Below are 27,409 nucleotides of genomic sequence, written 5' to 3' on the forward strand. Positions count from 1 at the left end.
ATAATGGTCAATTTTAAGCACCATTTTCATCAAACCATGGTATCGCTAGGGGTGCACTTTTTGTTTTTTAATTAAAACCATACGTTCCCTATGAATGTGCACGGTTCAAAAAGCAAGACTAATGTTCGTACAAATAGGTCGGTTTTTTCATTGATTAAAATATTGTACCGACCTACGATTTGATTGATTGCAAGCAAGATGAACAAGAGCGAAGAAATCCGGCTAAAGACAGCGACGGATGTATATTTAAACAGCATAACCGTTTGACTAGTGCCCGAAAATTGTTTAACATTACTTTACTACTAACGTACACCGACCTATAAAAGCCTATGAATCCATTTGATCTAATATGAGTGCAATGATTTTGACATTAAAATATATACAACCAAAGATATTTACCCTCGATGCGCGAAGAAATAGAGTCTATATTAACGATAACCATCAGTTGTTGTAACGACGATGGCTCGCTGTGTCTTGCAAAGATGCGCCATCAGTAAAAAGAGCGGCAGCAGTTGCAGCAGCAGCAACAGCAGCTGTAGTCAGTGAGTGCCCTTCTTCTACATTGTGGCGGGCATAGATGGCGATAGATATGATGGGAATTATAACAGAACTATATATATACATATACATATAGACATGCATACAAAATACATGTATTTACAATAAAAAGCTCTACATGTCCAAACGCTTACACAGAGATCACTGAATGAATTGGCAGAAAATGAGGGGATGGGGGGAGGGGTGGCGGTTGTAGTAGGGGCAGAAATAGGTAGGGTTATCAATTCATATTCGAGATATGCACATGACGCCATGCGTGTTTCAAAGGACTACTAACACTAAGACTTTTTGCCCTCATATCTTACAGCTTGATAAGCTTCATCATCGTTGTTGAACGTGTTTCTTGTGTCAGTTTCCATCTTTTGGTTTTGCGGTTCCTTAAGGATACGATACGCCGATACGCCACGACAGAGGTGTTTTTTGGGTAGAGTAAGGGATGAAACAACAGTCGTCATCCATTGCACTACTTTTTTCCAATTGCTACTCAAAGCGTAATGTATTTGTGTACATAAACATGTATATATATATATATATATATATATATATATATATATATATATATATATATATATATATATATATATATATATATAGCAGCGCTGGCATTTCTGACTGTCGGTCGGACACAGAGAACGTAAACGCACATACACAACGTAAAACAAAACAAACAACCAAACAAAAAAGCGAGCAAAGACAAACAAACACAATAGTAGCATCTCTATTCGTATGCAAAACTTCCGTTCTGTTGCCAACGAATGTGAATGAAGGTGGACATAACATGAACAGGAACCAATCTGTTCGCAATTACGTCGAACTGAGGACACAGCGGAGCAAAAGATGGATTAAAAAAGAAGAGGAAACTAAAAGTACGATTTCACCATATGTAGAGGTGCGTAGCAGAATTGCCACTTTTCCAAAGGATTCAAATTCAAGCACCTTTCAATTACAAATCAATTCAAACAACTGACACACAATAGCGGATTAAATTTACGTAAATTTGGAAGAAGTAGCTTCACTGCTCCCTAAAAATGCACGCACCCCAAAGTAGGTCCATGGACCAAATAAGCAAACGTCAATCGAATCAATATGCAATTGTTTGTTTGATGCATGTGTTTAGTTACTGTTACTGATCTTGTAAATGCTACCATGCATGGAGAGTATTATAGTATTTTGCTTTACGGTGCGATTGTTATGCTGTATTTGTTTTCCCACTACTCATTACTGTATTTGTTTGGGGTTTGTTGCGATAAATCTAACATTAAGTGCAAGTAAATGCTATATTTGTATGTATAGTTTAGTGTAGTGCGCCACACCTACACCGATTGTAACATCTCGTAGAATCGATTGAAGAAGCACGAAAGCTTATATGAAAAAAAAAAACATTCAAACAATACAACAAACCCTACTTTGAAATATCATCTTAAAGGACAATACATAGTTGTTAAAGTAAAATATAAAGAAAATGTGACGGAAGAAAATTATGCAAATGGATGGTGATGGATAACAACTACAATCTTTAAGGTTTACGACTTTAAGTGGAATTAATGTAGCAATTAAAAAAAAAAAGTACACAGACAGACAGACACACAGCGCGTAGTAAATAGAATGGTGAGTGTTGTAGTCGTAAGGTGAAGGGCATGGGTTGAAGCGAATTCTAATGTTATTAACATCAGTAGAAGAGAAGTAGGATGAAATAATTAAAAAAAAACACACACACACACATACACACACTTATAAACAATTGCGCTAAACACAGCCCACAATAATTGATGGAAAATACGAAACGTGTGCAAATATTACATGTAGTTTACACCCGAATCGGTAACAATCGTCGAACAAACCCGACAGAGAATGTGAATGTTTTTGGGATTGAAGGTATTCAATAAACGGTTCTTGAAACACATTGAAATAATGTTCATCTTTGAAAGTGGCTGCGGTTGGGGAGGTGGGGGGGGGGGATATTATAATATTTAGAAGGATATTTAATTATCAATAGCAATTCAATATTTTTTCTGCTCAATTATTCATGTCGATACATTTGTATTAATATTCGTATTTATTTAATTAAGTCAGCTGGCTTCAACGCTATCCTGTTAGAAACTAATCCTGTTCTGAATCTAATTTATGTTGCTCAAAAGGTGCTACGTAAATTAATGTTCAATTCTTCTCAGTTAATGTTAAAATCTATCCGCTTCCTATAGCGTTATAAAATCTAATCATGCTGGACAGTGGGTCCCTAAAGCCTAACACTGTGAAAGAAAAGCCAACTACTAATCCAACAGTTAGGTAACGCAAACATTTCAAATTATTGGAGTAATTGGGAATTGGGCTTGAAAGGAGATGGGCTGGTATTACAACTGTTTCCTGCGTTACAGTTAACTCTCGTGTCATTTGCTTCGAATCGCGTGTCATCGCCTGCGAATCGCATGTCACTATCATCAAATGCGTGCCTGCGGCTGCGTGGTACATGAAAAGTAGCGAAATCTTTCTTAGGCCGGCATAACCGCAAAGGTTGTTCAGTCAAGAAGAAGAATCATCGTTTATTACTTACTTACTTACTCATCCGGTGCTAAAACTGTTTTGAGGTCTTGTCCTGCCTTAGGAGTGTCCGAAACCGCTATATCATATCGTATAGCTCGTCGTTATAACGGCTCCTCTATTGTCCTTCCACACGTACGGGGCCAAGTATCCTTCTGAGCATCTTCCTCTCGGACGCGGCTAAGAGGGTTTCGTCAGATTTGAACAGTGTCCATGTCTCAGAGGCGTATGTGAGTACCGGTACTATATAGGTGCTACATAATCCCAGCTTCGTTCGTCGCGACAGGTTCTTTGAGGTGAATTGATTTTTCAGGCTGTAGAATGACCGGTTGGCATCCGGCTATTGTCGTTGCTGACCTTTGACCCAAGACGTCCCAAGAATTGTGGAACGACTTCAAAAGTGCGTTCACCTATCTGTACGTCACGCCTACGTAGATTCTAATTATTTATTGGTAGGGCCGCTGATGTTGCCACCATTAGTTTGGTTTTGCCTCGTTTATCTGCCGCCTGCTCGATCCCTTGGTAGGCTTCTGCTACATAGGAGAGCCGCAGACCAATGATGTCTATATCATCAGCGTATGCAAGGATCTGGGTTGACTTATAGAAGATAGTTTCCGAAGTCTCCACCCTCGAGTCGCGGATGGCCTTCTCTAGCGCCAGGTTGAATAGGAAACAGACAAGTTTATCCTGGCGCAGTCCCTTGGTGGTAGAAAAAGTTCCTGAGAGTTTTCCATCCACCCTGGCATGTGATGTTGGTCATAGTCATTCTAACTAGCCTTATCAGTTTGGCTGGGATTCCAAAAGAGCTCATAGCGTCATACAGTTTTACCCTGGCTATGCTATCATATGCGGCTTTGAAGTCAATGAAGAGATGGTATGTGTCGTGTCTGTATTCAGTCATCTTCTCCAAGATCTGCTTCATGGTGAAGATCTGATCAGTGATGGATTTTCCGTTTCGGAATCGTCTTTGATAGTTTCCGACTATCTCTTCGACGTGCGGGACAAGGCGATCCTAAAGGATCAGGGAGAATATTTTATAGGCGGTATTCAACACCGTAATACCCCTGTAGTTGTTGCAGTCCAACCTATCTCCCTTCTTGTATATGGGGTAGATGATACCGAGATTCCAATCACAATCAATTCGCTATCCCACACCTCAGTAGCAATTTGATGAATTTTGTTTTCTAGTCGTGCACCTCCATTCTTGACCAGTTCAGCTGCAATTCCGTCGGTTCCGGGTGCTTTGTTATTTTTCAGCCGACGGCCTTTCGTGTTTCTTCTATGCTAGGTGGCAGTAGCATGACACTATCTGCTAGTGGCGCTTCCAGCTGTTCGCTAAACTGGTCATTGAGTAGTTCATCAAAGTATTGAGCCCACCGCGAGAGGACCTGTGACTGGTTACTAACCAGATCTCCATCCTTGTTGTGACAGCAGTTTACCTTAGGTACAACGTTGATTCGGTGACCTGCTATCGCTTGGCAAAACTTTCGTGTCGATCCGTACGCCTCTCTGGCTTGCTCGAGTTTATCATCATCGTTTATTGGTCGTTTTTTATTCGGAAACAGAAAAAGTAACATTTTATTTTCCATTACGCAACAATAGGTTATTAATTTTATCACTGTTTTTTTATGTTTGAACTTTTTACACGTTTATTGCACGAATTACATAATACAAAACACAATACAATGCAGTATGGGGCCGCGCGCACGAGCCGCACCGTGAGCCCTACTGGGAGCCCTGCTCGACCGGTAGCCTGTAACACACTCACCCCTCTGCGTTAGGTGCGCTCTGCACACACTTAGCGCGCATCGCTAAGTGCGACGTGGTAGTGTGCGTGTGCGCAGTGTCGATTCCTGGATGTCGACCAGCAGCAGAGCAACTGCTACGGCGAATCCAGGGCTCGGCACGTCTATCCACAACACTGTTATTATTTATTTCTTAATTGTTTGCCCCGATGGGCTTTAGGGCTATTCACTTAAAACTGGGAAATGAGGATTTAGGGATGGGAAAGATGTTTGTTTAGTATAGATTAGGAAGAATCTAAGGAAGCACGAAGGCGGAATAGAGGAAGGTTAAAGTCAAACAGATTGTAGTACTTATTGACGGATTCACACGCTTTTAGACACGGATCGTTCTGGACAAATGTATAATGCAACGCATACCAGGGATTAAAATGGGAGGTCTGTCACGGAGACAACGGGAAAAGTGCATTCCGATTTCGATTCCGGAATCGATTCCAATTCCGGAGCCGATATTTTTGCTTTTAATGCTGCCGGAATTGAATAGTTTTTTTATGGTGCATATAGGAAGCGAGGTCTGTAAAAGAAAATCCAGCTTATATTTCGTACGAAACGAAATTGTTGTCAATTGGAATTCACTTGGATTCGTTCAATACAGTTGGATAAAAAGAGCGATAGTGGTAGTAGTAGTAGTAGTAGTAGTAGCAGTAGTAGTAGTAGTAGTAGTAGTAGTAGTAGAAGGATGAGTTGTAGTAATAAATGTAGTAGTAGTCATGAAATCGAAGCTCTACTAGTTAATTCGGACTGTTTTATGCACGTCTGTGTGCTTTCTTCTTACCGCAGGACTCCACACAGCATAACACGGAGCGCAACATAACAACTGACAGCTGCCAAACGCTTCAGAAAACGCTTTATTGCTGGTATCATATTTTGAATATCCTTAGTAGGTCGCTCATTGCTCGTAGAAAAACTACCAGCCTACTGCGATGACCGACAGTGGATGAAACGCTTTACCTCCTTTTCCAAGCGTTTTGTTAAGCGTTTGGTAGCTGTCAATTGTTATGTTGCGCTCCGTGTTATGCTGTGTGGAGTCCTGCGGTTACCCTTTTTATCGGTTTCTTTTCCGGTGATTGGAATTTGGTGCAAAAAGAAACGCAAAACATACATACACACAACTAAACGATTTGTGTGTCTTTTTTCTGATTCATAAAGCATTTATTAAATAATACATTTCTATACAATCGGCGTCCTTGTTTCTCCAAACAATCGATTTCTTCTATATGTACACCGTTTACTAACGTCTACTATGAACAATGGTGTGCATGTGTGTGTATATATGTGTACCGTGCAGTAATATTGTACGAACGGTTTAAACTAGATCGTACAATTAACGGCAACGTGTAAGATGAAGGGACGAGAAGACAACGTAGTAGCCACAGGGGTTGCCATCGATACAGGCTTGCATGAGTGTGCTACCCCTTGCTAGTTAATGTTAATGGGTGCATTGTTTAAGTACCCCCTTAAAGGCTCTAGTATACTACACTATTGAATACGCCGATATATTTATACACTTACTACACACTAAACTGAACACAACTCTTTCGAGTATAAGTGGGGTAAAATGTTTTTTTTTTTACTATTTTGTTGTTCTATTGTTTTTTGTTTCCTATTCCTCTTCGACACATACCTTCATTCCCTCGCGGTACCAGTTACTCTATTTTGTGGTAAGAGATATCATCATTAACACTAAACTATCCACTAACTGTTTTTATTACTTTTTTCATCTTCTTCTATGGTCATCTCTCTTAGTAAGGTGTTTCTCGTTAAGTGTGTTCGGTACAATAAATGTACATCTAGCATCGTATGCTCTAGCTACTGCTTTGCTTTAACTAATCCTTGCATCTATGTACCATGCATTCGGTAATCTTTCCCACTCTTTATTGAGTGTGCTAAGGAATGATGAGTGTGGGGGACTTTGTGTTAATACTAACATCCTTTGTGTACGTCGACAGCGATAGGGGGGAACGGATTTGTCCGTAGGTTTTGTCTTTTCCGCTGAAATATGCGCATGTTTGGCGCATGTTCACACATTATCACGCATTCGTCAAGGAAAGCAGATGTTAACGAATGTAGAGCCGCTGCACTCGTCTGTTCACTCATCGGGGAAAAGACAGGAAATCGGGTTGAGTGGGGAAGAGTTGGGAATTAAACGTTATAAATACACATTCCTGTCAATTGTTTGTAAATTATATTTTCCGACTTTTTGGCATTCAAGCTTTTACTCCCCTCTATTACCGTCCCGTCGTCCCATGCTTTGCCGATCCGAGGACGGTGCCGGGTTAGATGGATATTTCGTTGGTTTATAAATTATTGTCCTTACTACAATAGATCATGTGTATGGTGAGTGTCTGAGTGCTTGAGTGAAGTAAGGTAAAAAGAAAAAACAAAACGATTTTTATAAAATATAACAAGGAAAACAGCGCACACTGTGTGCAGGGTCACGGATTGCGACGCAACGACACGCTTAACTCCTTTACTGATGAACCTGTCGCAACAGCATCATGGCCTTCCAACATTCTTTTGTGTCTTTTTATGAACTATCAAAACTTGCTCAAAACGTTGTGTTCTTGACGGAAGTAGAGATGATAGGGGGTGAAAATCATACTATTAGCTACTATTTTACAACCTAATACCTAGTACTTGGAGCACATCTTGGAGAACTCGCGGTTAAAATTTGTGCAAAACTGTGACTGACTGATGCCGTTACGGGAATAGGAATGGGTAATAACGATGAAAGCTTAACACAATATTAACAGTACACACACGCACACCTGTACGATATCTTTGCAACGCATTCCTGCTCCAGCTTTTACTCCCATCTGCAGGAGCGATGTAAGATTACCGGGATCTAGTGGTTGCTTGCATTGTCTCTTTCAGAGTGTGCCTAAGAAACGGGGGTCGTGTGTGTGTGTGTGTGTGTGTGTGTGTGTGTGTGTGTGTGTGTGTGTGTGTGTGTGTGTGTGTGTGTGTGTGTGTGTGTGTGTGTGTGTGTGTGTGTGTGTGTGTGTGTGGTGTGTGTGTGTGTGTGTGTGTGTGTGTGTGTGTGTGTGTGTGTGTGTGTGTGTGTGTGTGTGTGTGTGTGTGTGTTACTGTGCTTTGTGTGAGACATATGCAGACACAAGCATGTATTTAAGCGTTAATTATACATTTAGATTATTTACTAGTACTAGTTACGGAATGGAAGTAAGTGTTTGAAATGTGGAACAGCACTGCAGGTTGAGAAACGCTACAACGGCCCGATTAGTATTATGTTTACAGTTACATGGGGCGAGAAACAACGTGCTCGTACGTTATTACAATAACACACAATGCTGTTCACATTTTTTGTTTGTTTTATTATTGCCGAATTCGCTAGCCATTTAGAAGTTTCTTACTACTTGCACTATACTTATAATTTGTACCATCTGTTTACTAATAACAAATCGTTTCAACGTCTTCCCTTCACACAAATCACACACGCACATTCTTCGCACACATGAGTGTGTTTGAATAGTAAGCTACTAACAAATTACGCGTATTGTATTAAGTATTGTTGTGGTTTGCTTTTTGTTTGTTTGTTGTTTTTTTTTGCTTTCTTAATTCATGTTTTACAGCATAGTGCTACCGTATTTACTTTATACGCGGTGTTCACAGTTTGCGGCATTTTAGTTCAATTCGTGTTGTAATTTGTTTGCCAACCATCACACTATTGTCGATGGGCAAAAGAACACATTAACCATTTAACAAGCGCATTGAAAGTTCAAAATAATAATGTACGCACCACCTTTGTGCGATTGGAACGACAAAACAAAAATAAACAAACAAACTGGTGGTGATTTTTTTACCTAAAAAACTTTATGTTTATAAGAAAATTTTTAAACGTCCTTCAACCGTCCTGGACAGCTTTGTGCTTCAAAAAGTACACGAAAAGGCGGGATGAGTATTACACAAAGAATTGCATGCGATCAACATGCTTTTGCTGGTACAAAAATATTTACGAGACCTGCTCCTTTGTACAGCAAAGAACCCTGTGTATAAGGCTCGGCTTTGTGCTTTGGGTCTTGAAGAGAGGGTTCATTTGTGCTTTTGGGAGTATTTTCCAACTCTGTAAGTACAACGTTTGTGTTTGTGCACCAACATATAGGATAATATTATGGTGCAGATTATTATTTTGTTGTTTTTTTTTGTTTAATTCAAGCAAACATGGGCTCATGATAAAGAATGGTTAGAGGGGAAAATAGGGAAGATGGATTCGCCTTTTTCATTTGATAAGGCAAAACGTGTCACCCTTGTTGCGATTGAAATGCAAAGTAAGTATACTTTGTGCTTCAGTAACAAACATCGGTATCAACCGAACGACAACGCAGAATCGATTCGAAAATAAATAAAATGGACCACACCCTCTCTTCGCTGTTTGATGTATCGCATTGGTTTGCAAAATGGTAGAACAAATCATCAATTAATCTGCACAAAACAATAGAAAAAGCAACACCAGAAGAGAAAATCAAAGTAGAGGAGTTTGCTACGAGGTATGGTACCTCCTTTAAACCAGGCGATTGGGAAGTGAAATAGTTGGCACGATGCCATCATGTGAAATGTACAAGATGTGGAATATTTTTTTTTTTTTTGCTTTAGTACTATAACCATCGTATCCCGTCGTGTTTGTTCTATGGTTTCAAAAGGTTGTTCTAATTCACTGCTCAATCAAGTGCAGTTGAGGCGTATACACTAGTATCCCAAACAGACGGTCGGTAGATACGCCGCTCACATTCGACACGTGGTGGCTGCAGTTTGGCAACTCTTGCTACTACTAACTCGTCATTGTTACATTTACACTCACCAAACAGTATCAACATCGATACAAAAGAAAAACGGACAGCTAAAAATCTGCTCTCCTTCGTGAAGGGGGTTATGTCGCACGCGTTTCTGACTAACAAGCAGCTTTCGAGTTTTGAAATGTTCAATCTTCCTGTGGAAAATCAAGGCAAAACTCGCAAACTTTTGCTAAGTATCGATGCGTTCGAGCGGGATGGTAGCCAATACCGTTACTACTGTTACTTCTGCTCACTAATCTGCTATTATGGCTCTTCTCGCTTTAGTGGAATGAATTGACGGAGTATTTGTGGTTTTTTGTTCAGTATACCTCTACAGAGGAAGGAACAAAATACCAAAAACAAAAATTTTGTTCAGTATACCTCTCCTCTTCAGTTGCTTTCATATTGCTTCGATAAGATTACCTTTCCGTACGTTGACCGAATGTCGCATCAACAACGTTCGTTAAACCCTCGCCTTCGAATGTGACCGATGGATTCAATACGGCAAGGAGCTACAGTGACGCGTACAGTTCGAACCGATGGTGACGCTGAAAGTAACGTCGCAGATAGCTCTGCTCGTAATTGGCGATCGGTACCCGATGATCGATCGTAGTGTGATGGTTGATGCGATCGGAGCCGGAAAGTGCCATCACCACCGGTGGCATTGCGTATCATTCGTGCAGATTTTTACTCAGCAGCAGGTTGTTATGATGCCCGGAAAGATGGCGGACCAGCTCCTGCAGCGTCTCGAAGTACAGTGTACAGAAGCAGCAGGTATACCGTCCGCCCGCTTCCGGTGAGTTGATGATGTTCCGATGCACCGAGCAAAGGTGCTTTAGCAGATGTGCCTTTTGCTTAAACATTGCCACGCACAGCCGACATGCAAACGGTTTTTCGCCCGTGTGCACCCGCAGATGCGTTTTTAGGTTCCAGGACATGCCAAACTGTTTGCCACAGTACTCGCAACGATACTCGCGTACCGGCGTGTTGCCACTGCTCAGTCCGCCTCCTACCGTTCCACCGCCACCACTGGCCGTGGAACCGGAACCGGTGCCGGCGAGGCTACTGGCCGCACTAGCCCCACTGCCACTGCATGCGCTACCCCCACCGCCCAAACGGGCACTGAGTACTGCTTCGGCCTGGCTGCTTTCAAAGTTTTTCATCTGCTGGATCAGCTCGGCAGGTTTGGTGTCCGTGTTGGCACTGGCCGCATGTAAGTACGGCACCGCCAGCAAATCCGCCGGCCCACCAGGCAATGCTGCCAGTGCAGCGGACGGCCAAGGATAGACGAACGGCGCAACCGCAAGCTTGTTGTCCGCGCTGGGCGGACGTATCCGATTGTTGTTGTTGCTGCTTGTGTTGTTGTTGTTGTTGTTATTGCTGGACGAATGGTTGTTACCGAGCGCCGCAATGTCGGTGGGACGAGGGGTACCAGGTGAACCGGGTCGTGCATCTAGGCGAAGCAAACATCAACACAGTCAAAACGGAGTAAGAATTTAACGTTCAGCAGCGGCTAAGGTGCCGCTTACTGTGAAAGATTCAATACCACTTGCACACAAATTTCGAGCGCATCCTTCTACCCGGCAAAACTTACCTGGCAGGTACGTCGGCGGTGCAGAGAGGAAGCACTTGCGTGTCCGAATATCCTCCAAATAGCTCGGCACGAAGGGTGGATTTTGTGCCGGCGAATTGTGAAATCCGGGCCGTCGCTTCCGGTGCGGAGTCACGACATAGTTGTCCGGCGAACCGTGCAGCAGTTCGTGCTCGAGTGGCTTCAGCGATTCGGCATCGGAATGTATGTAGTACGCTTTCCGCTTGGTACGAAACGGATCCAAGTATCGAGGAGGAAGCAGATTCTAATGAATGCGAGAAATGAGATCAAGAGGGTTCGATGGTTGAGCAACTGGGTGGATATCATTACCTACTAAAAGATGTATTCTCACTCATTTACCTTCGTCGGTGCATTGCCTATCGTTTCGACATCGATGTTTGCGTCATCTGAATCTCCATCCTGTTGCTGCTGCTGCTGCTGCTGCTGCTTTACGATGGACAGATTGACAGGATCGGACGAGCTGCGTCTCCGACTGCGCAACGTATCACTGCCACCGGCACTGTTGGGCGTTCGACTGATCGCCTGAGCGCGCACCCCATCATCCATCATGTCGCGGTCTTCCACGTCCAGCTCAAAATCTTCGTCGTCTTCCGGATCGGGATCACAGCCACTGCCTTCACCGCTGTGCCTTGCCGAGGGAGTTCGCCGATCGACGTTCGACGAGCCGGAAGCTTCAACCGTCACATCACCCCCACGACTGCTGCTCGATTCACTCCTTGCCTCCCCGGCAGTACTGCCCGCTTCGTCGCCCGCGATACCACTCCCACCCCCACCGGTTGCACTTCCGCCACCGTCATCTTCGTCGTGCCGATTGATTTGTAGCAAGTTGTTGTTGCTCTTGATGATCGCCTCATCGACCTCGTCCATGTAATCGGTGTCCTCACGGTCACCACCATCCTCCGAGCTGCCCGCAGAATGATGCTCTCGTTTAACGTTTATCCTTCGGCTGGCTGGACTGGCGTCGCGCGAACCCGTATGATCCTGGCTCTTTGTGCGCCTCCGACGATGATCCAGTGCTCCGATACCCTCATTCCGGTTGATATCTACCAAGGGTTCTGACTTTTGCGATTCTAGAAACCCGGGGAAAAAACTTACCAGTTAGAATATAGCCTTAGTGCGGCAACATGTCCGGCACCTTGACAACCACTTACCACTGTCGTTGGAGCAGTCCGAGTTTTTCCAGATGCTGGGCTTAATTTGTAGTAACGCTAAGAGATCTTGCAGGTGGTGCACCTCGTTTGCGGGCACGTACACTTGCCCGGAGTACAGGAAGTCGAGTAGCAGCCGGAAATAACACACCTGCACATCCGGGAAGTAAACGGTGGTTTCGCCCTCCAGCATTGGAGTCTCTTCCAAAATCATTCTGCACGGTACAATACAGAAACAAAAAATAATTATTTAGAAGAAAGCCTTCATATTTGCCCGCAGCAGTTGCCCGTCCGCGTTGCATACCGTATGAGTGGACTGGCAGCCGCCAGTACCAACTTGTGTGCTCGCACAGTCTCCTTGCCATCACAGATGAGTAGCAGATCCGTCGCATGCTCTCCGCGAAATGCTGCACCAATTTCCTGGAGTATGCACTCGCCGTGTTTGCTATAGTGCAGCATCAGCATTCTAACTGTAGTGTAAGAATATTAAGAAAAAAGGAAAAAAAAAACTATTTAAAATCACAACTTCCAGAATCTTTTATAATATTTTGCATGCGTTTTTATTAAGATTAATATTGGGATAACTTTAATACATAATCCCTAATGCTGCTGTTATAGCGTCTGTTAGCTTTAAGTGTTTCAATTGATAGGGATGTTCAATGTTACATACTGCAGTTTCGTATACGTCGCACAAATAGTCTATTTTAGCCTTACAATTACTTGGACAATGTCTTGCATTCAATAATGTAACTGTTTTCATACATTATAATACAAGGGTATCATACATTCAGGGCTGTTACAGAAGTCTCAATTTAAAAACCGCGAAATCCGCGCCAGGCTTTTGAAATCCGCGTCAAAATTCAAAATCCGCGCCAAAACTTAAACTCCGCGCTTATACGAAAGCAACACATACAATTGATTTTTTGTTGAATCTGGGAACTACATTTTTCTGTTCTTCAACTTCCTTTTTCTTGCTGTTCAATCCTTAATCTGCATTCTTCTTTTCTTGTTTTTCTTTTTCAATTTTTTCGTTGTGTGTCTGCCTAGCCAGTTTTGCTTTTAATCATAATTCCTTTAGTGGAATAAACTTTTCTACATCATTGTGGAAAAATTGCATTCCATTGATTATGTTTTTTCTATGGTTGAAGAGTTCTTCTGACATACATGAGCTTTTTTCTGTCATCACCAATTTGGAAGACGAGAAGCGTCGTTCAGCCTCAGCATTGGAATGGGAAATGGTGATGACAATTCGGAACAGTTTTTTGAGTTCAATGAAATTATGCTGCCGGAAAAGAACAGCATAAAACTCCAAACCATCATTATAAGGTGGAAGGGAATGCTTCAAATTTATTAGTATCACAATTTCTTCAAAAACACGAACTTTATCGAGTTTAAAATCGACCTTTTCAGCTAGTTTCAACATTTTTTCCTCTGCTTTAATGGAAAAAAAACCTTTGTGGGTTTCATGTATGAAACGAGATGGTAATAAAATTCGTGGGGAATGTTATTCTCAAGCAAATATATTATTAATTGTACCACATACTTTTTCATACCTTTTTCAACAGTGGTTATAACCTCTTCATTTGTCTCATACTTAGATAAATAACTGGGCAAAATTATCTCGTCAACTTTTTTTAATCCACTGTCTAAGTCCAAATGTTAAGTTTCAAAAACAGTATCTAGCTTTTCGACTTCATACATTTTTTCTAACCAACACGACATAAAAGATTTTATATTTTCATAAATTTGAAAAAGTACGAAATCATTGGTTTCCAGAAATTTAATTAACTTTTCGGCATCACTGCACACCTCAATAACAAACCGAATAATGGACATGATACCTTTTATAGACAGTATCCTAACAATAATCTCTTCATAATAACTCATTTCTTTCCTTTCCGAGTGAGTAAATTTGGCTTGCAAAAAGTTCGTCTATGTTCGCTAGTAGGACCAGCGTGCATTGCCTAACATTACCCAACGTGTTTCGACAAATTTTACGAAGTTTTTTGGTTTTTCCTTGCAACTTTTATCGAATACTTCCCACTTGGATGGTACATCAAAATAGTAGTAAACTACCTTCGCCAACTCAGACACCTCAATCCCAAACTCTTTCAAGGCATACTTAACAGCATTGTGTATGATATGGGCTGGGCATGATCCTGTGTCAACTAGCTGGAATCCTCTTTCACGAACCAGCTTGCTGGTCATTGTGCGTTCAAGCCTTTGGTTGACTTTTGGGCCATCACTGCTTATCATGACAAGGTGGTCTAAAGGGAGTTTAGCAGCTTCCAGTCCTTCGAGAATTTTGCCCAGAAGAATATCAGCTTTACCGAGAAAAGCGGAATTCAGATGGAAGAACATCAGCTTCGTTAGGTGGCTAGAAAAATATTTCACCGTCACTTCCACTTCTTTGAGTCTGTTGTTTCCTTCGGTCTCATCGAACAACAGCGAATAATACTCTCCCCGTACATCCTTCAAGAAAAGGTCCCTGAAGAATGGTCCGATAGCGTAATTGACCATATCGGTCATTTTCTGCCGATACAAACTGAACCCCTTTCAATCATTTGGCGCTATCGCGCGTAACACCTTGGTGTCCTTTTCAGCGGAGTTGATCGATTCATTCTTCATTACTGCGTGTATGGTCCAAATAACCTCTTTTTCGAGAATACCTCCGGCTCGGAAACCTTTTCGAGTTTTTACCAAATAATAACGATTTTGTACATATTTTTTTTTTATTCCCGCAAAATCCGCGCCGATGAAGAGTAAAAACGCGCGAAATTCGCGCGAAACGCAAAATCCGCGCTAGCTGTAAAAGCCCTGTACATTATGATACAGGGGTTTTGAGGAGTTCTCATAATTTTGGGACATTTTGTTACGCTTCCCAAGGGGAAATGAACTTTATGTTATGCGAATTGGACTCAGTAGTGGTGGGAGCTCGGAATCGGACCTACCCGATTCCGATTCCGTCTTCGGAATCAATTCCGGAGCCGACCGATCCTGGAATCGTTTCCGGTTCCGGAGTCGATTCCGGAGCCGATTCTGGAGTTGACTCCGGAGCCGATTTCAGAGTTGACTCCGGAGCGAAATTAGTCCGGGAATCTCCATGAGAACGGATCATTTACAAGTAAATTTTGATTTTTTGCAGTTATCAATACGTAGTATGATTGGACCCAAACGCCTATTTTTATGGCCATGCCGAAACTGACACCGTTTGGAAGCCGATTCTAATTTAGGAGCCAATCCCGATTCGAAAGCCGATATCGATATCCGAACCGATTGCGGAACCGATTCTGATTCAATTCTGGAGCCGATTCCGGAACCAATTCTGGAAAGTGATTCCGTACCTACTATCCGGAATCGATTCCAGAAAACTGCGTAGCTAGCCGGAATCGATTCCGACAAAAACATCATTTTCCCCAACACTACTAATCAGACAGTCACAGTTGGAAATTCCAATAGGAATTGTGGAATAGGATTTGTGCAAAAAACGTGCTGCAGAGTGGTAAAAAAATATATGAAAAGAAAAAAATGCTCAAATGTTTGAACTAAAGTAAATACAACAGTGTTTTAACATTAACGTTTCATTTGTTCCACATGATGTCAGCGACAAAATGACGAAAAAATATATTATATGTAATGATTTATGTCGGAAAACATTCCATATAGTGAAGACATAAAATATATGAATATTTTGTAAGCTATCAACAAACATTTTCACTTTCGATCAATACTAAATAGCCGTTTAGGGTCGCAATCGCAATCGAAAGCTTCCTGCACATAGACTCGTTGAAATCTACTTCTAATGCAGTGAAGCATTGTGAATAACCACACCACAATGTACGTATGCGTATGTATATTTGTTCTACTCTGATGCGTGGTGCACAACACCACCATGTGATATCTTCCATTGCATTTGAGCGTTTCAAAGAGCTTCATTTATTCCCTACACTGCTCCTCGCAATTACCATCGAAAAACGTTGCGCACGCGTAGCACTTTCTTGGCGCGCGAATGCATTGGAAAGTATTGTAGAACGATACCTCACAGCAAAACGAAACAACGAAGCTGCCAACTGTACGGCGAATAGTGTTCCTGAATAGTCATCGTTCGATGGCATCAAAACAAAAAAAAAAGAAACAATACTATCTTGGTGCATCCAAGGCAAACAGCACGAAAGCAGGGGATATTGTTTTTTCGGAGTTACCCCATTAATATTCAAACATAGGAAAGGCCATTTTTTACGCTGAGAAGCGGACACGTTTTTGTCATCCCGAAGGACTTGAGGTCAAGCGCCTTCGAAGTTCATTACGCAATGGGGGTTTGGATGACTAGTGTGTTACGGGTGGTGCAAGTGTGTGTGCAGATTCGATTACGGTTCGTTGCCATTACGGTGGCCTTTCAAATTCGCTCCATGGATGAATTTTGCACATGAGAAAAGCAAATTTATGAATGTCACACACATACTCAAAATCACATTCCACTCATGGTCATGGGGATTGCACACCCGCGGCATTGGCCTTCCGCTGGTTCTCGTTTTATCGCGTTTTGAAGGAAAGAAGGTGGGGTGGCGGGGGGGACCCTTCCCCTTACGATCCCACCTATCGATCTCGCCCGCAATGTTCCCACCATTCGGGTTGGGCTATTCGTTTCCAAAACGGTGAAAACGCGACTAGCCCCCTCCCCCGAAAAGCTTCGATCGCGGTTTGTTGGACGGTGACCGTGAAACTTGACAAAACGCGCGCGCGTTCGCGCACACACCATCCTCTGTCATTTGTGCGTATGTATGTACGTTTGTGGTCGCAAGGGAGCGCTGCGGCGGACACGCGCGTTCGATTCGCCTTCGTGACACGCTTGTCCTTCGCCTTCGTTCATGTCGGTGTTGTAACGCACGCACGTCCGTGTGCGTCTCTGTCTCTCTCTGGTGGTGCGTAAATTCGAAAGTCACTCTATAATCAGTCAACCCTCACGCGCGCTCGTCGCACGGCACCAACTCTTCAGTGAAACTGTCACCATTCGATGGCGATATCGGCAGTGTAGCGTAAAGGACGTCGGATTAATGCTGTTTCTGCACAGGTACTGATCCAACTGGGTCCATCCATGTCGGTGGAGGGATTTCCTTCCCTGTAGGTCTTTTATCGAACCTCCGGGGTCCGGTCTTAATTAGTTAACCTTCGGACCGGGGCCGGCAAGCGCTTTCCATAGTATTAACAACGCTCGAAAGGGAAAGGAAAAGATAGCGAACAGAACGGGCGACGAGAAAGGAAAGAAAGAAGGACGGCCGCATAAAGCCGCAGCCTGTTGTCAGCCTCCGCATCTCATCGCGATCATTGTTTGAACATCAACCGAAAGGAACAGCGTCGAATGTCGCACACATACGTGCTTGCGTATGTACGTTGCTGCCGTAGCAGCACCAGCACCCGTAGAGCGGGGAGCGCGTAGTGAGTCAAGTCCAAGGTCAGCAGCAGCACCAAGAGAGGAAATGCTTTGAAGCGAGACGAACGATATACACAACAAATAGCGCGCAGGAGAGTGTTCTTCCCCGATCTTTGCGCCCGAACAGCGCCTAAAATTGAAGTCTCCCACCATCCTCTTCGGCTGGATGGACCCCCACACACCACACTGTCTTGTCCCAATGTCTGCGGTATTCCAGCTCCAGCCACAGACCAGCAGCAGCCGCAAATGCCTAACCTTCTTTTTACCTTTGCGTAATTATTCATCCGAAAATCTTGCTTGACTCACATCGGGAGTTCGTGTGTGATCTTTTCTCTTTTTCCGCGATCGGCGACGAAATGCACTACACAAAACAACAAAAATACTATGCCGATCATGTAAATGCAGGCTGAAACTGCAATCAACCTTTTACTAAGTGATCATACGCTTTGAATTTTATTTTTAGAAGCAATATTACTAGCTTCCAAAAATGCAACAAATCCTAAATTGCATATGCAATACACCCAGCAATTGCACGGGAAAGAAAAGAGTAGTAACAGGAACGAAAGGAAGAAGAGCATTCCACTCTCATTAGCGTGTTCTATTATGATAATTCACACATCAACAATTGATGAACTCCGTAGACAAACAATTCGCAACCGCACGGCTGTGCATTTTGTCGAGAAGGTGAACGAACTGCCCATATCAAATTATCAAATGCACCATATTTGCTGGCCAAATTCAGCCCACGAAAATATAGAATTCGATTTTTGGCCCATTGTTGCAACAAATTGTCCCATTCCTTTCTTGGAATTACTTCCAAAAATCAAAATCGTTAAAACGTATTTATGCGGTAGTGAGTCCAAAATCTACCAAAAAAACCCTCTCTAAGTTAATAAAAAGTCGTTCACAATCCGTTTTGCGAGAGGAATCGTTCAAGGTCACTCGCTGCTCGTCCCTGCTATCGAAAAAACGGTTTGCCAGCCACGAACAGAGAGAGCGTCTCGTCTCGTACGCCAGACAGGATAGCGAGAAAGGAAATACTTTCCATCGAAGGCTAGTCACCACCACCACTACCATCCCGACACCATGGACCGTTCAGGCTCAGTAGGCTAAAAAAGTTTGCTTTTACTTTAGCTGCGTATGTTCTCATGTTTGTGTGTGCCTTTTTCACATTCCTGCCTTTCTTCTCTCTCTCTCTCTCTCCCTCCCTCTCCTTCTCTCTTTCTCTCTCTCTCTCTGTCTTTTTATCTCTCCTTCTCTTTTTCTCTCTCACAACCACACTTTCTCTCTCTCACTCTCTCTCTCTCTCTCTTTCTGTAGCGGTGCATAATCTGATTTCCTCTTTGATTATATTTTGGGGTATGATTTATTCGCACACTTTCTGCAACACATATGAATATACCGGCTTACCAACATACACACACACAAACACACACACACACACGCACACACAGTACAAATATGCGTTACAATAGCATCCTGCCTGGCACACATACATGCTAGACTGTGCTCAGGTTCGAGCGCGGATTAGGGAACAGGAGGAGAAGGGTTGAGGGTGGGAGGGTGAAGTGGTGTGCCAGCGGTAAATGGATGTCAACGCTGCGGTAACCTATTAACCGGTTTATATGCGTTCATTACACACACGATCATCTTTCTCTTTGCTCCGCTTCTACTGTGTTTCAGTGCTCCTGTCTGCTGTGTGCCGTGCGCCTCGTCATCACAGTAGCCGTCCTTTTATTTACCCTCCTTTCCCGTCACAGGCAACGACGCATTCCTTGCGCTAAGATTGGAGAAACCCTGGTGTTCTGATGATTTAAATTCGACTAACACACTGTCAAGCAGCCCACAGCACAGTGCCAGGCAGTTCGCCGATCGGGGTGTGTCGGGGTGTATTGGGAGGTGTAAATTGCGCGAAAGGTGATGCAAAACAACGCGCGCGCGCACACACACGCGCGTACATACGCCATCACATAGACCCTCGACCATTTAGCATCGCGCAGCAGCCATTAATGATGGCAGGAACACATCCTCGTTCCATGAACCACACGAATGGATGCTTTTGCACGACGGGTGGGCGGTTTTGGAGGTTGATTAGAACTGTGAAGAGAACAAACGAGACTGCTGCTAGAAGGCTGCCACGTTCAAATAAGCGTTCATTCTCTGCTACATAACTATCTTGTTTTTGGTATTGTCCAGAAAACGTTTCTAATCGAGGTGAAAGGGCTGAAAGGGATGATTTCTAAGAAATCATTCCGTATTTACATACCGAAAGCAGCATATTTCTTTTCTTCTTTTTTCGCCGGCCGTTAATGGAAATGCATGGCAAAACGAAATCGGCGATGAAACAAAATCGGTGGCAAGAAAATTATAGCCAACCCCCAAATGCACCCATTTGCTTCATCTTCTGTTCTGCGCTTCCCGAAACCGTACGTATATGTGCTTGTGTGTGCGTACGTGTTGGATCACAAGCAGACAGGAAACCCTACCCTGTCGCAACTCTGCGCGTTTCGTGTGAGCAACATGTGAGATTGTTGCACAAGCCCAACCACCACCACACCACCACCACAACTCATCAAGTTGATCCGCCGCTCCGCCAGACTTTCACGGTTTGCACCGACTTTTCAAGGTCACACATTCTCTTGTTTCACTGCTACTTCTTTATAGCCTCTTTCTTTTGGTTCGGAGTGCACCAAACGGCGAATAAGAAAAAAAGACACTTGGGTAACGCGGCTCAGACAGCAGTTCTTCTTTGCACGACTTAGACGCAGACCTCCACCGAGCCGCTGCTTTCGCCCCTGACCACACCCCTTGCACGACGCTGTGCGTACACATCTTTTTCGCATGTTCTTCTCTCCCCGCCGAATGGTGTTGTGGCGGGCACTGTTCTTCGCGAAACATACACACACACACACACATTTGCCGCAATCTACTATTCAAATCCGTTGTTCTTGCCTGGTTCCTTCTTTGCCGTTGCTTACTTATCGCTTCCCGTTGCGCTCGCGTAGATGCGGAGAGATTACCTCTCAGCGATTATTTCACTCTCCACAGCTTGCCGTGTGTCTGGACTTTTTCCTTTTCTTTTCGTTTTCTTTCGCAACCCTATCCATCTCTCTTGGCCGCTTTTCCCGGTGGCTTCGTTCTCGAACAGCGCGCGCGGACGGTCGAGAATGCAGAAAGAGGGAAAAAGGCACTTCTTAAGACTGACCGCATGTTGCGGAACCGGTTTACTATCCACTGACATTTCTTTAATTCAGCACATGCACACAGAGGAAGGAAAGCGTCGAAGGAGACTTGGCCCGGTTTTTGCTTTTTTTGGTGCAGCAGGAGGAGACGAATCAAAGACGAAGAGGTGAAGGGGAGTTCGCGCGTTGAGTTTTTTTATGCTACCGTCTGCTCCGATTTTTGCTCTCTGCAGAAGGTGAAAATAAGGTTGTCCATGGAGAGTTTTTATACACAAGTAAAAGGTTCTTGCCAGGAGGTACATCAGTTTACATACATCGGGCCCCGTTTGTTTGGTTTTCTCTCCGTATGAACTTGTCCATTAATGCATCATGTTCGTAAGATATCTAAGGTGCATCCTTAGTGAACCTCTGCCGTTGTCATCAGAATGAGAAAAATATGCCAATATCGCTCGATCGGTGCTGCAAAATTAAAACTTCGAAACTGCACGTTGTCGATCATTTGAAGCGTCTGGTAGGCGAACGCAAACGCACAGCTGTCATCAGTGCGGACGGAGAACGCGCTCTCTCAAAAGGTACGCAATTCTAATGAAGCACATCAAGGCGGTACACGCACAGCACAGCCTGCTGCTAGCCAACACAAACGCGCGTCTTCCGTCATTTGCAAAACTCATTGAACGGTCAATTTAGCTGGGCCACTCACATCACACATCGCCTGCTTCTCAATATCGCTGTTGCGCATCGAAAATCGTGTTTCGCCGCCTTCGGTCCGGATTACGAATGCAATTGTGTTTTGCATCTCATCTCAGTCCACCCACCCCGGCACACTACCTATGCGAAGGTCCTGGTTCTCTTTTGCCGCATTTAAAAACGATCGACTCCCCTCCTTCTTCGTTCGTTTCCTAACTAGGGTTGCGCGCGGGGAAAACGCTGCCACCACTTGAAAGGAACAAGGCGGAAAAAATGGAATTAGAATTTCATACCCTTTTCCGAAACGAGCGCGAATCGAGCAACTCGCTCGCTACCTATTGGATTGCATCGAAGCGCAATCACGCCGCGGGTAGCAATGACTAAAATTGGATCTTTCCTTCCACACTGCTGCTGCTGCTGCTGCCCCGCATCATATATCTGCAGCATTATATAGGAGTGGCTGGCTGCAGGGGGTACATATCACCCAGCAGCAGCATGCAGCAGCTGGCACCGTCATAGAATAGGGGAAGGTAAAAAAGGGAATTCAAATTTTGCACGGAGAGCGAGAGGTCGCTTGCAAAGGGGCCTCCTCCGAGAAGGAAGGAGGTGTGAAGGAGGAAAAAAGAAAAACAACCCGCTCAGAGTGAAAAAGCAACAACAAAAACATTACGTACCAAGAACGCAAGGTGGGGAAGGGGGGGGGGGGCTGCCAAGGGCTGGGTGGTGCATTAGCGGGGTACACAACAAATACGTCAAAACTACACCCATTAGGCATTGGTTTGGGTTCGTAGGAGGACCAACCCACTACCGCACTGATGGCAACATCAGCAACACCAAACCACCACCCCGCCGTTCGGTATTCCGTTTCATCCATCCAACCTGACGCCCGCTTCGGCCTCCAGCCGGTGGTTCCCTTCGTCAAAGCGGCGGCACTCTTCTTGCGCTCTTGGAAACGCGCGCCGCTTGTGAAACACGTGGGAACGCGACGATCGAGCACATGCACCTAGGGCACAACGAGATACACCGTTTGTTCAGTGGCGCATTGCACGCCTGTTCCCGGGAGTATCGTGTGTTACGTAACATTGTGCGACGAGTAACAATAACATCAGTGAAGCTGCAATCGTTGTGTCATTATTTCACCTGCCATGCAAAACATGCTTATCGTGTTGCCCTAGGAATATCGCACACTTTCACCATTTTTTAGATCGATCAAGGTTTCATTTAAAGATAAATTGTACTAATATTTATCGTATTTCGATAAGACGTTTTCTTGACGTTCAATGAAAGTCCCTTATTGAATCAATGGTTCCCTATGTCTGGTTGCTCATTTCTGCTACATGCATCAGCGTTCACTGTAAAACGGGTTGGCCGGTTTGATAGCGGTGCCAAGTGCAAAGCTGTCGCGAAATAATTATCGTTCTGCTATTCGCGTTCTAAAGCAACGGCAAACGGAGTGTCGAAGGGTGAACATTAGAAAGGTATGGTGTGCCATACAGCCGTCTAAAGCACGGTTGACTCACACTACTACAAGGTGTTGCTAAACGGGCAAGAGTTGTTCGAAACGATGCAAAGTGCTTGCAAATACGATATTGGTAAATGCTACCTATTCCTACAATTTAGCTCAAAACAAATTCGACTGTTGAAATTCGAAAAACTGTTTCGTCATTGCCTTATTTTCGCTTTCGGCAGTGTTAGGGGTAAAACTAAGTCACTGCATTTTATTACTTCACGTGAATTTACTTCTGAAGTATGTTTATTGTGTTCTGATTTTACGTGATTTACTGTGTTCTTTTGAAAATGAACGAAGATATATACCACTTCATCAGTAAATATTCTCTTAAGTTTTATTCCGATCGAATACTCGCCATCATATCAAGCAAGGTAGATGGATTCACGTTTCAACTGGCTTCAAATAAACATTCTCAGCGTATTTGCTCAGCCTTTCACTCACGACAGAAACTGACAATGAGACATTGCACGCTAGGTTGACGGAAAGTGTTAGGGGAAAGCTGAGACAGAGAGTAACAGAAAATCTACACGTTGCACCGTTGATTACGCCATCGCTGTAATCACACTCATATTCCCATCATTAAAATTGGTGCAAGGTTTACAGTTTTATTTAGCTAACTCGCAGGGCGATCGCTATGCCATTACGGTAGCATTGCTAGGTGTCTAATGGATGATCATTTGAAGCGATGTTTGATCGAAACCCCTCCCATTCCTGCTTCATTTTTAAAATATTCATCAGAAAAGATTTTAGAAATAACAATTTCGATCACAGTTCGCACAAAGCGTCTCTTGCGAAGGCAAAACGGGATGCAATTAGGACCTACACAATGGAGGCGCATGGCAAGTTATTAGGCGTGGACGACAAAATTGCTTCTAAACCGGAACCCTAGCCAGGAACCGGAACAGCCTTTCCAATTCCCACGAATGACTTCATCGATAAAACGGTGTGTGAATATGATTCACATACCTCACCAGAGGAGTAGAACAAAGGGATCAAGCTACACTACACACATTGGGGAGCACAGTCAAGGGTTCACCGCAAAAGTGCCGGGCAACAGGTTGATCACAATCCAGGTTAGTATTGCTATGCAAATTAAACGACATCACACACACATACACGCACTCGCTCGTTTAGATACAGTATGTAAAACGATCTTTGGTGGTTGATAATTGCACACTTGTAGAGCGGGAAAGATTCAATTTTGTTCGTTTTCATGTTCTAAATACCTTGCGTATATTAGGGGCTGAATGTTAATATTGTCTTTTATGGTGCATATTAAGGTGTTGTGAGCATGATGTAAAAATAACTCGTATGTGAGTATGTAACGCAAAAAAAACAACAATCCAATGAAACCACTTCTTGAAGGTAAACGTAGAAAACTAGCTCGTAGCATATTGCGTGAATGTTACTGCAAGAGAGAAATGAAAAGTAAAGTAAAAACAACGAACCAACTAGCGACCTAAAACCGGTTTTATGAAATGAAAGTAAAAGTTGAACATTTGCAAAAATAAAAAAAGGCGATAAAAAGCCCCGAGAACCATGTTAACTAGTCAACGAAGAGCGAAACAAGAAGAAGGTCAGAAAAGACATATGACAAAGAATGAGAGCCTATAGAAGCAGAAGGACAACAGAGAGAAATTAAGACACAAACCAAGAGGAAGGTAAGAGCATAATGGATGGTGCTGTATAATTCAGCACATCGACTATAGAGCAAGCATAATGTTACTGAAATAGGAAAAGCGCACAGTTACCTTCATTCCTTCATATATTTATTACATCTATTACAATATATATATATATATATATATATATATATATATATATATATATATATATATATATATATATATATATATATATATATATATATATATATATATATATATATATATATATATATCACATTAAATTCTGATTTGGCAAAGTTTGACTATTTATGCTTTGGAAAATGATGGTTTCTAATATTCCAAACATTCACAAATGAAATTATTTTCCACAAACTATACATGAACCGTGAAACGATGAGTTTCATCTCAAAAGTTTGCGCCATACATTTTATATCGATTAAACAAGATCTTAAACTCGATGGGAATAATGGGGATTGGGGAATGAATAAAACATGTGTTTGAAAACTTGTAATCTTAAACGTTCAAATAGTCGATTCAATAATAAACTTATCATTCCAGCATAATAATAAATAACGCTCAAAGACTAAATTTTAATTTCTACTTCCACGCTGCCTTTAAACACTATGGAGGAGTAAACGATAAGAAGAAAGCACTGTCTTGGTTGATAGGAACAACAAATAGTTGGCGCGTCTTTTCCTGTGCACTAACAGCTACATAACAATAAAGGAAAACTCCATTACCGCTGTTATAATTTTTAATCGCCAGTCGACAATGATCGCATTTATTGCCGAAAGTGGTTATCAATCTCATTTGCTATTTGATTGGGTTTGTAGGCGGAATGGTTCCAACGGCATAGCAAGATGCACAAGCAGATGATAGGAAAGAACAACACCTTTCCAACTTTCGGTGAACGTTGCGTGCGCGGTGAGACAACCGGCACAGGAAGGCGCCAGTCTACACGAGACAGCATGGAAAATAACTTCAACGCTGCACTTCCGGTGTTTTGATTTTTAGACCAGCAAAATGTATTACATTTTATTCGTTTCAGTTTGCGAAGTCGGCACAAAAAACACCTCCTTCTGATTTATACTCACACAGTATACAAACTTTAAGACAGTGAACGAAAGCCACCGGAAGTACACGAAATTTCGTCGATGGATCGCTTACAGTACTCAACGAAAAGTGCTTTTCATCTCTTTTACATACAATCATGTTCAATCATTCAACGTCTTCTAGCCTCTTGCGAAATCCTATAGTATAAATAACAGGTGGTTTATGAGCTCAAATCGACTAGAACTTTAACTGTTTAAAAAAATGCAACAACAAACAATTTTGCCCAGATTGGGGTAACCCACTAGCCGCGGGGTGTATGAGAGGAATAGGAGACAGTAAATAGCATCATCAGATTATCTAACGCTCGAAGAGAGTTGAGGGAAGGGAAAATAAAGAAGGGAGGAGGGTGGTGTGCAAATCACAAAGGTAGGGTGGCTTGGTTTTCACCTTTGCCAATAGAATGTCTTCTAAGTGTCGTTCCGTTGAGTACCGGGCGCGAAAGTTATTCTGTTGGAATGAGATGAGCATATCTCCAATGAGAAAGGATGTAGAGAGACAGAGAGGTTCTTACGAACCTTAACAAATCGCAGTACCCCGAGCGCTTGCAGCAGCAGCAGCCCTACCAAACGAAAGAGTGAGTAAGTGGCCTACTACTACTACTCCTGCTACTACTACAAAGCAAGTGTTCGCTTTGATCGTTGCCGGATCGTCAGTTGGCGCGAGAAAAGCAACGGCAGGCGTACCCGCCGCAAAAAGGCGAACTTGCGCGTGGCTTTTACGAAACGTGTGTTTGTAATAAAACAGTGGACCAACTCAGACGGGAGCTGAGGTGAGAACAGTGGTTAGATGCAAGGAGGGGGGCGTCGCAATGGAAAAGAGAAAGGAAACTAAGATTACAAAACTCAACGATTGGAACCTGACCTAGCTAGTAGCGGAACGGACGAGGCAGGCACAAATGGTGGCGTATTGGTGGGGTTTGGTGGGAAGCTAGCGCGAAAAGCGCACATTTTTTCATGTCTCGTTTCGTTTGGACGTTTTACTGGAGTAACCCTGCACAGAGGAGTGGGTGGTAGAAATAGTTGATGGCTTTTTTGCTTTGCCGTTTTTGTCCGTTGTGTATGTGTGTTACTAGTAGTTACTATACTGTCATTATAGTACCCCATGGCGCACTGGTGGGGATAAAGATCATTCGCACGGAATAGAACAAGCTGCCTCCCCCTCATAGCACAGGGGTATGAAAAAACAACAAAACTTGAACTACAGCTGCAACAAAAAACCAAACCTTTCCTCACTGGGACACATGCTACTCTACTCGTGTGAAGAATGTTCAATCGCAACTATCGCGACGTAGGCTTGTACATGTGAGGAGCAAGGTTTCCTTTCTCTTGTGTAGGCTTGGAAAGCGAAATCTTACAATAATGAACGACGATATATCGAATACATCGCATTACGCACATCATGGTTTCTCTG

At 43.2% G+C, this 27,409-nt stretch overlaps 1 protein-coding gene across 4 annotated transcripts in view; it reads right to left on the minus strand.

Moving 5' to 3' along the window:
• Positions 1 to 8,228: 8,228 nt before the first annotated feature.
• Positions 8,229 to 27,409, minus strand: part of LOC121594250 (transcription factor Ken 1) — a 37,948-nt gene continuing 18,767 nt past the window's right edge. For 3 of the 4 annotated variants that reach the window (XM_041917309.1, XM_041917307.1, XM_041917308.1), the window contains 5 exons: positions 12,753 to 12,918; positions 12,452 to 12,663; positions 11,640 to 12,370; positions 11,283 to 11,544; positions 8,229 to 11,141 (listed from right to left, as the gene is read on the minus strand). In XM_041917309.1, the coding sequence (XP_041773243.1) occupies positions 10,360 to 11,141; positions 11,283 to 11,544; positions 11,640 to 12,370; positions 12,452 to 12,663; positions 12,753 to 12,913 (2,148 nt within the window). In that variant the 5' untranslated portion in view covers positions 12,914 to 12,918 and the 3' untranslated portion in view covers positions 8,229 to 10,359. The remainder of the gene's footprint in view (positions 11,142 to 11,282; positions 11,545 to 11,639; positions 12,371 to 12,451; positions 12,664 to 12,752; positions 12,919 to 27,409) is intronic. The other variant, XR_006004929.1, reaches the window with a different exon arrangement.

This window comes from Anopheles merus, chromosome 2L (assembly GCF_017562075.2).
Source record: "Anopheles merus strain MAF chromosome 2L, AmerM5.1, whole genome shotgun sequence".
Lineage (NCBI taxonomy): Eukaryota > Metazoa > Arthropoda > Insecta > Diptera > Culicidae > Anopheles > Anopheles merus.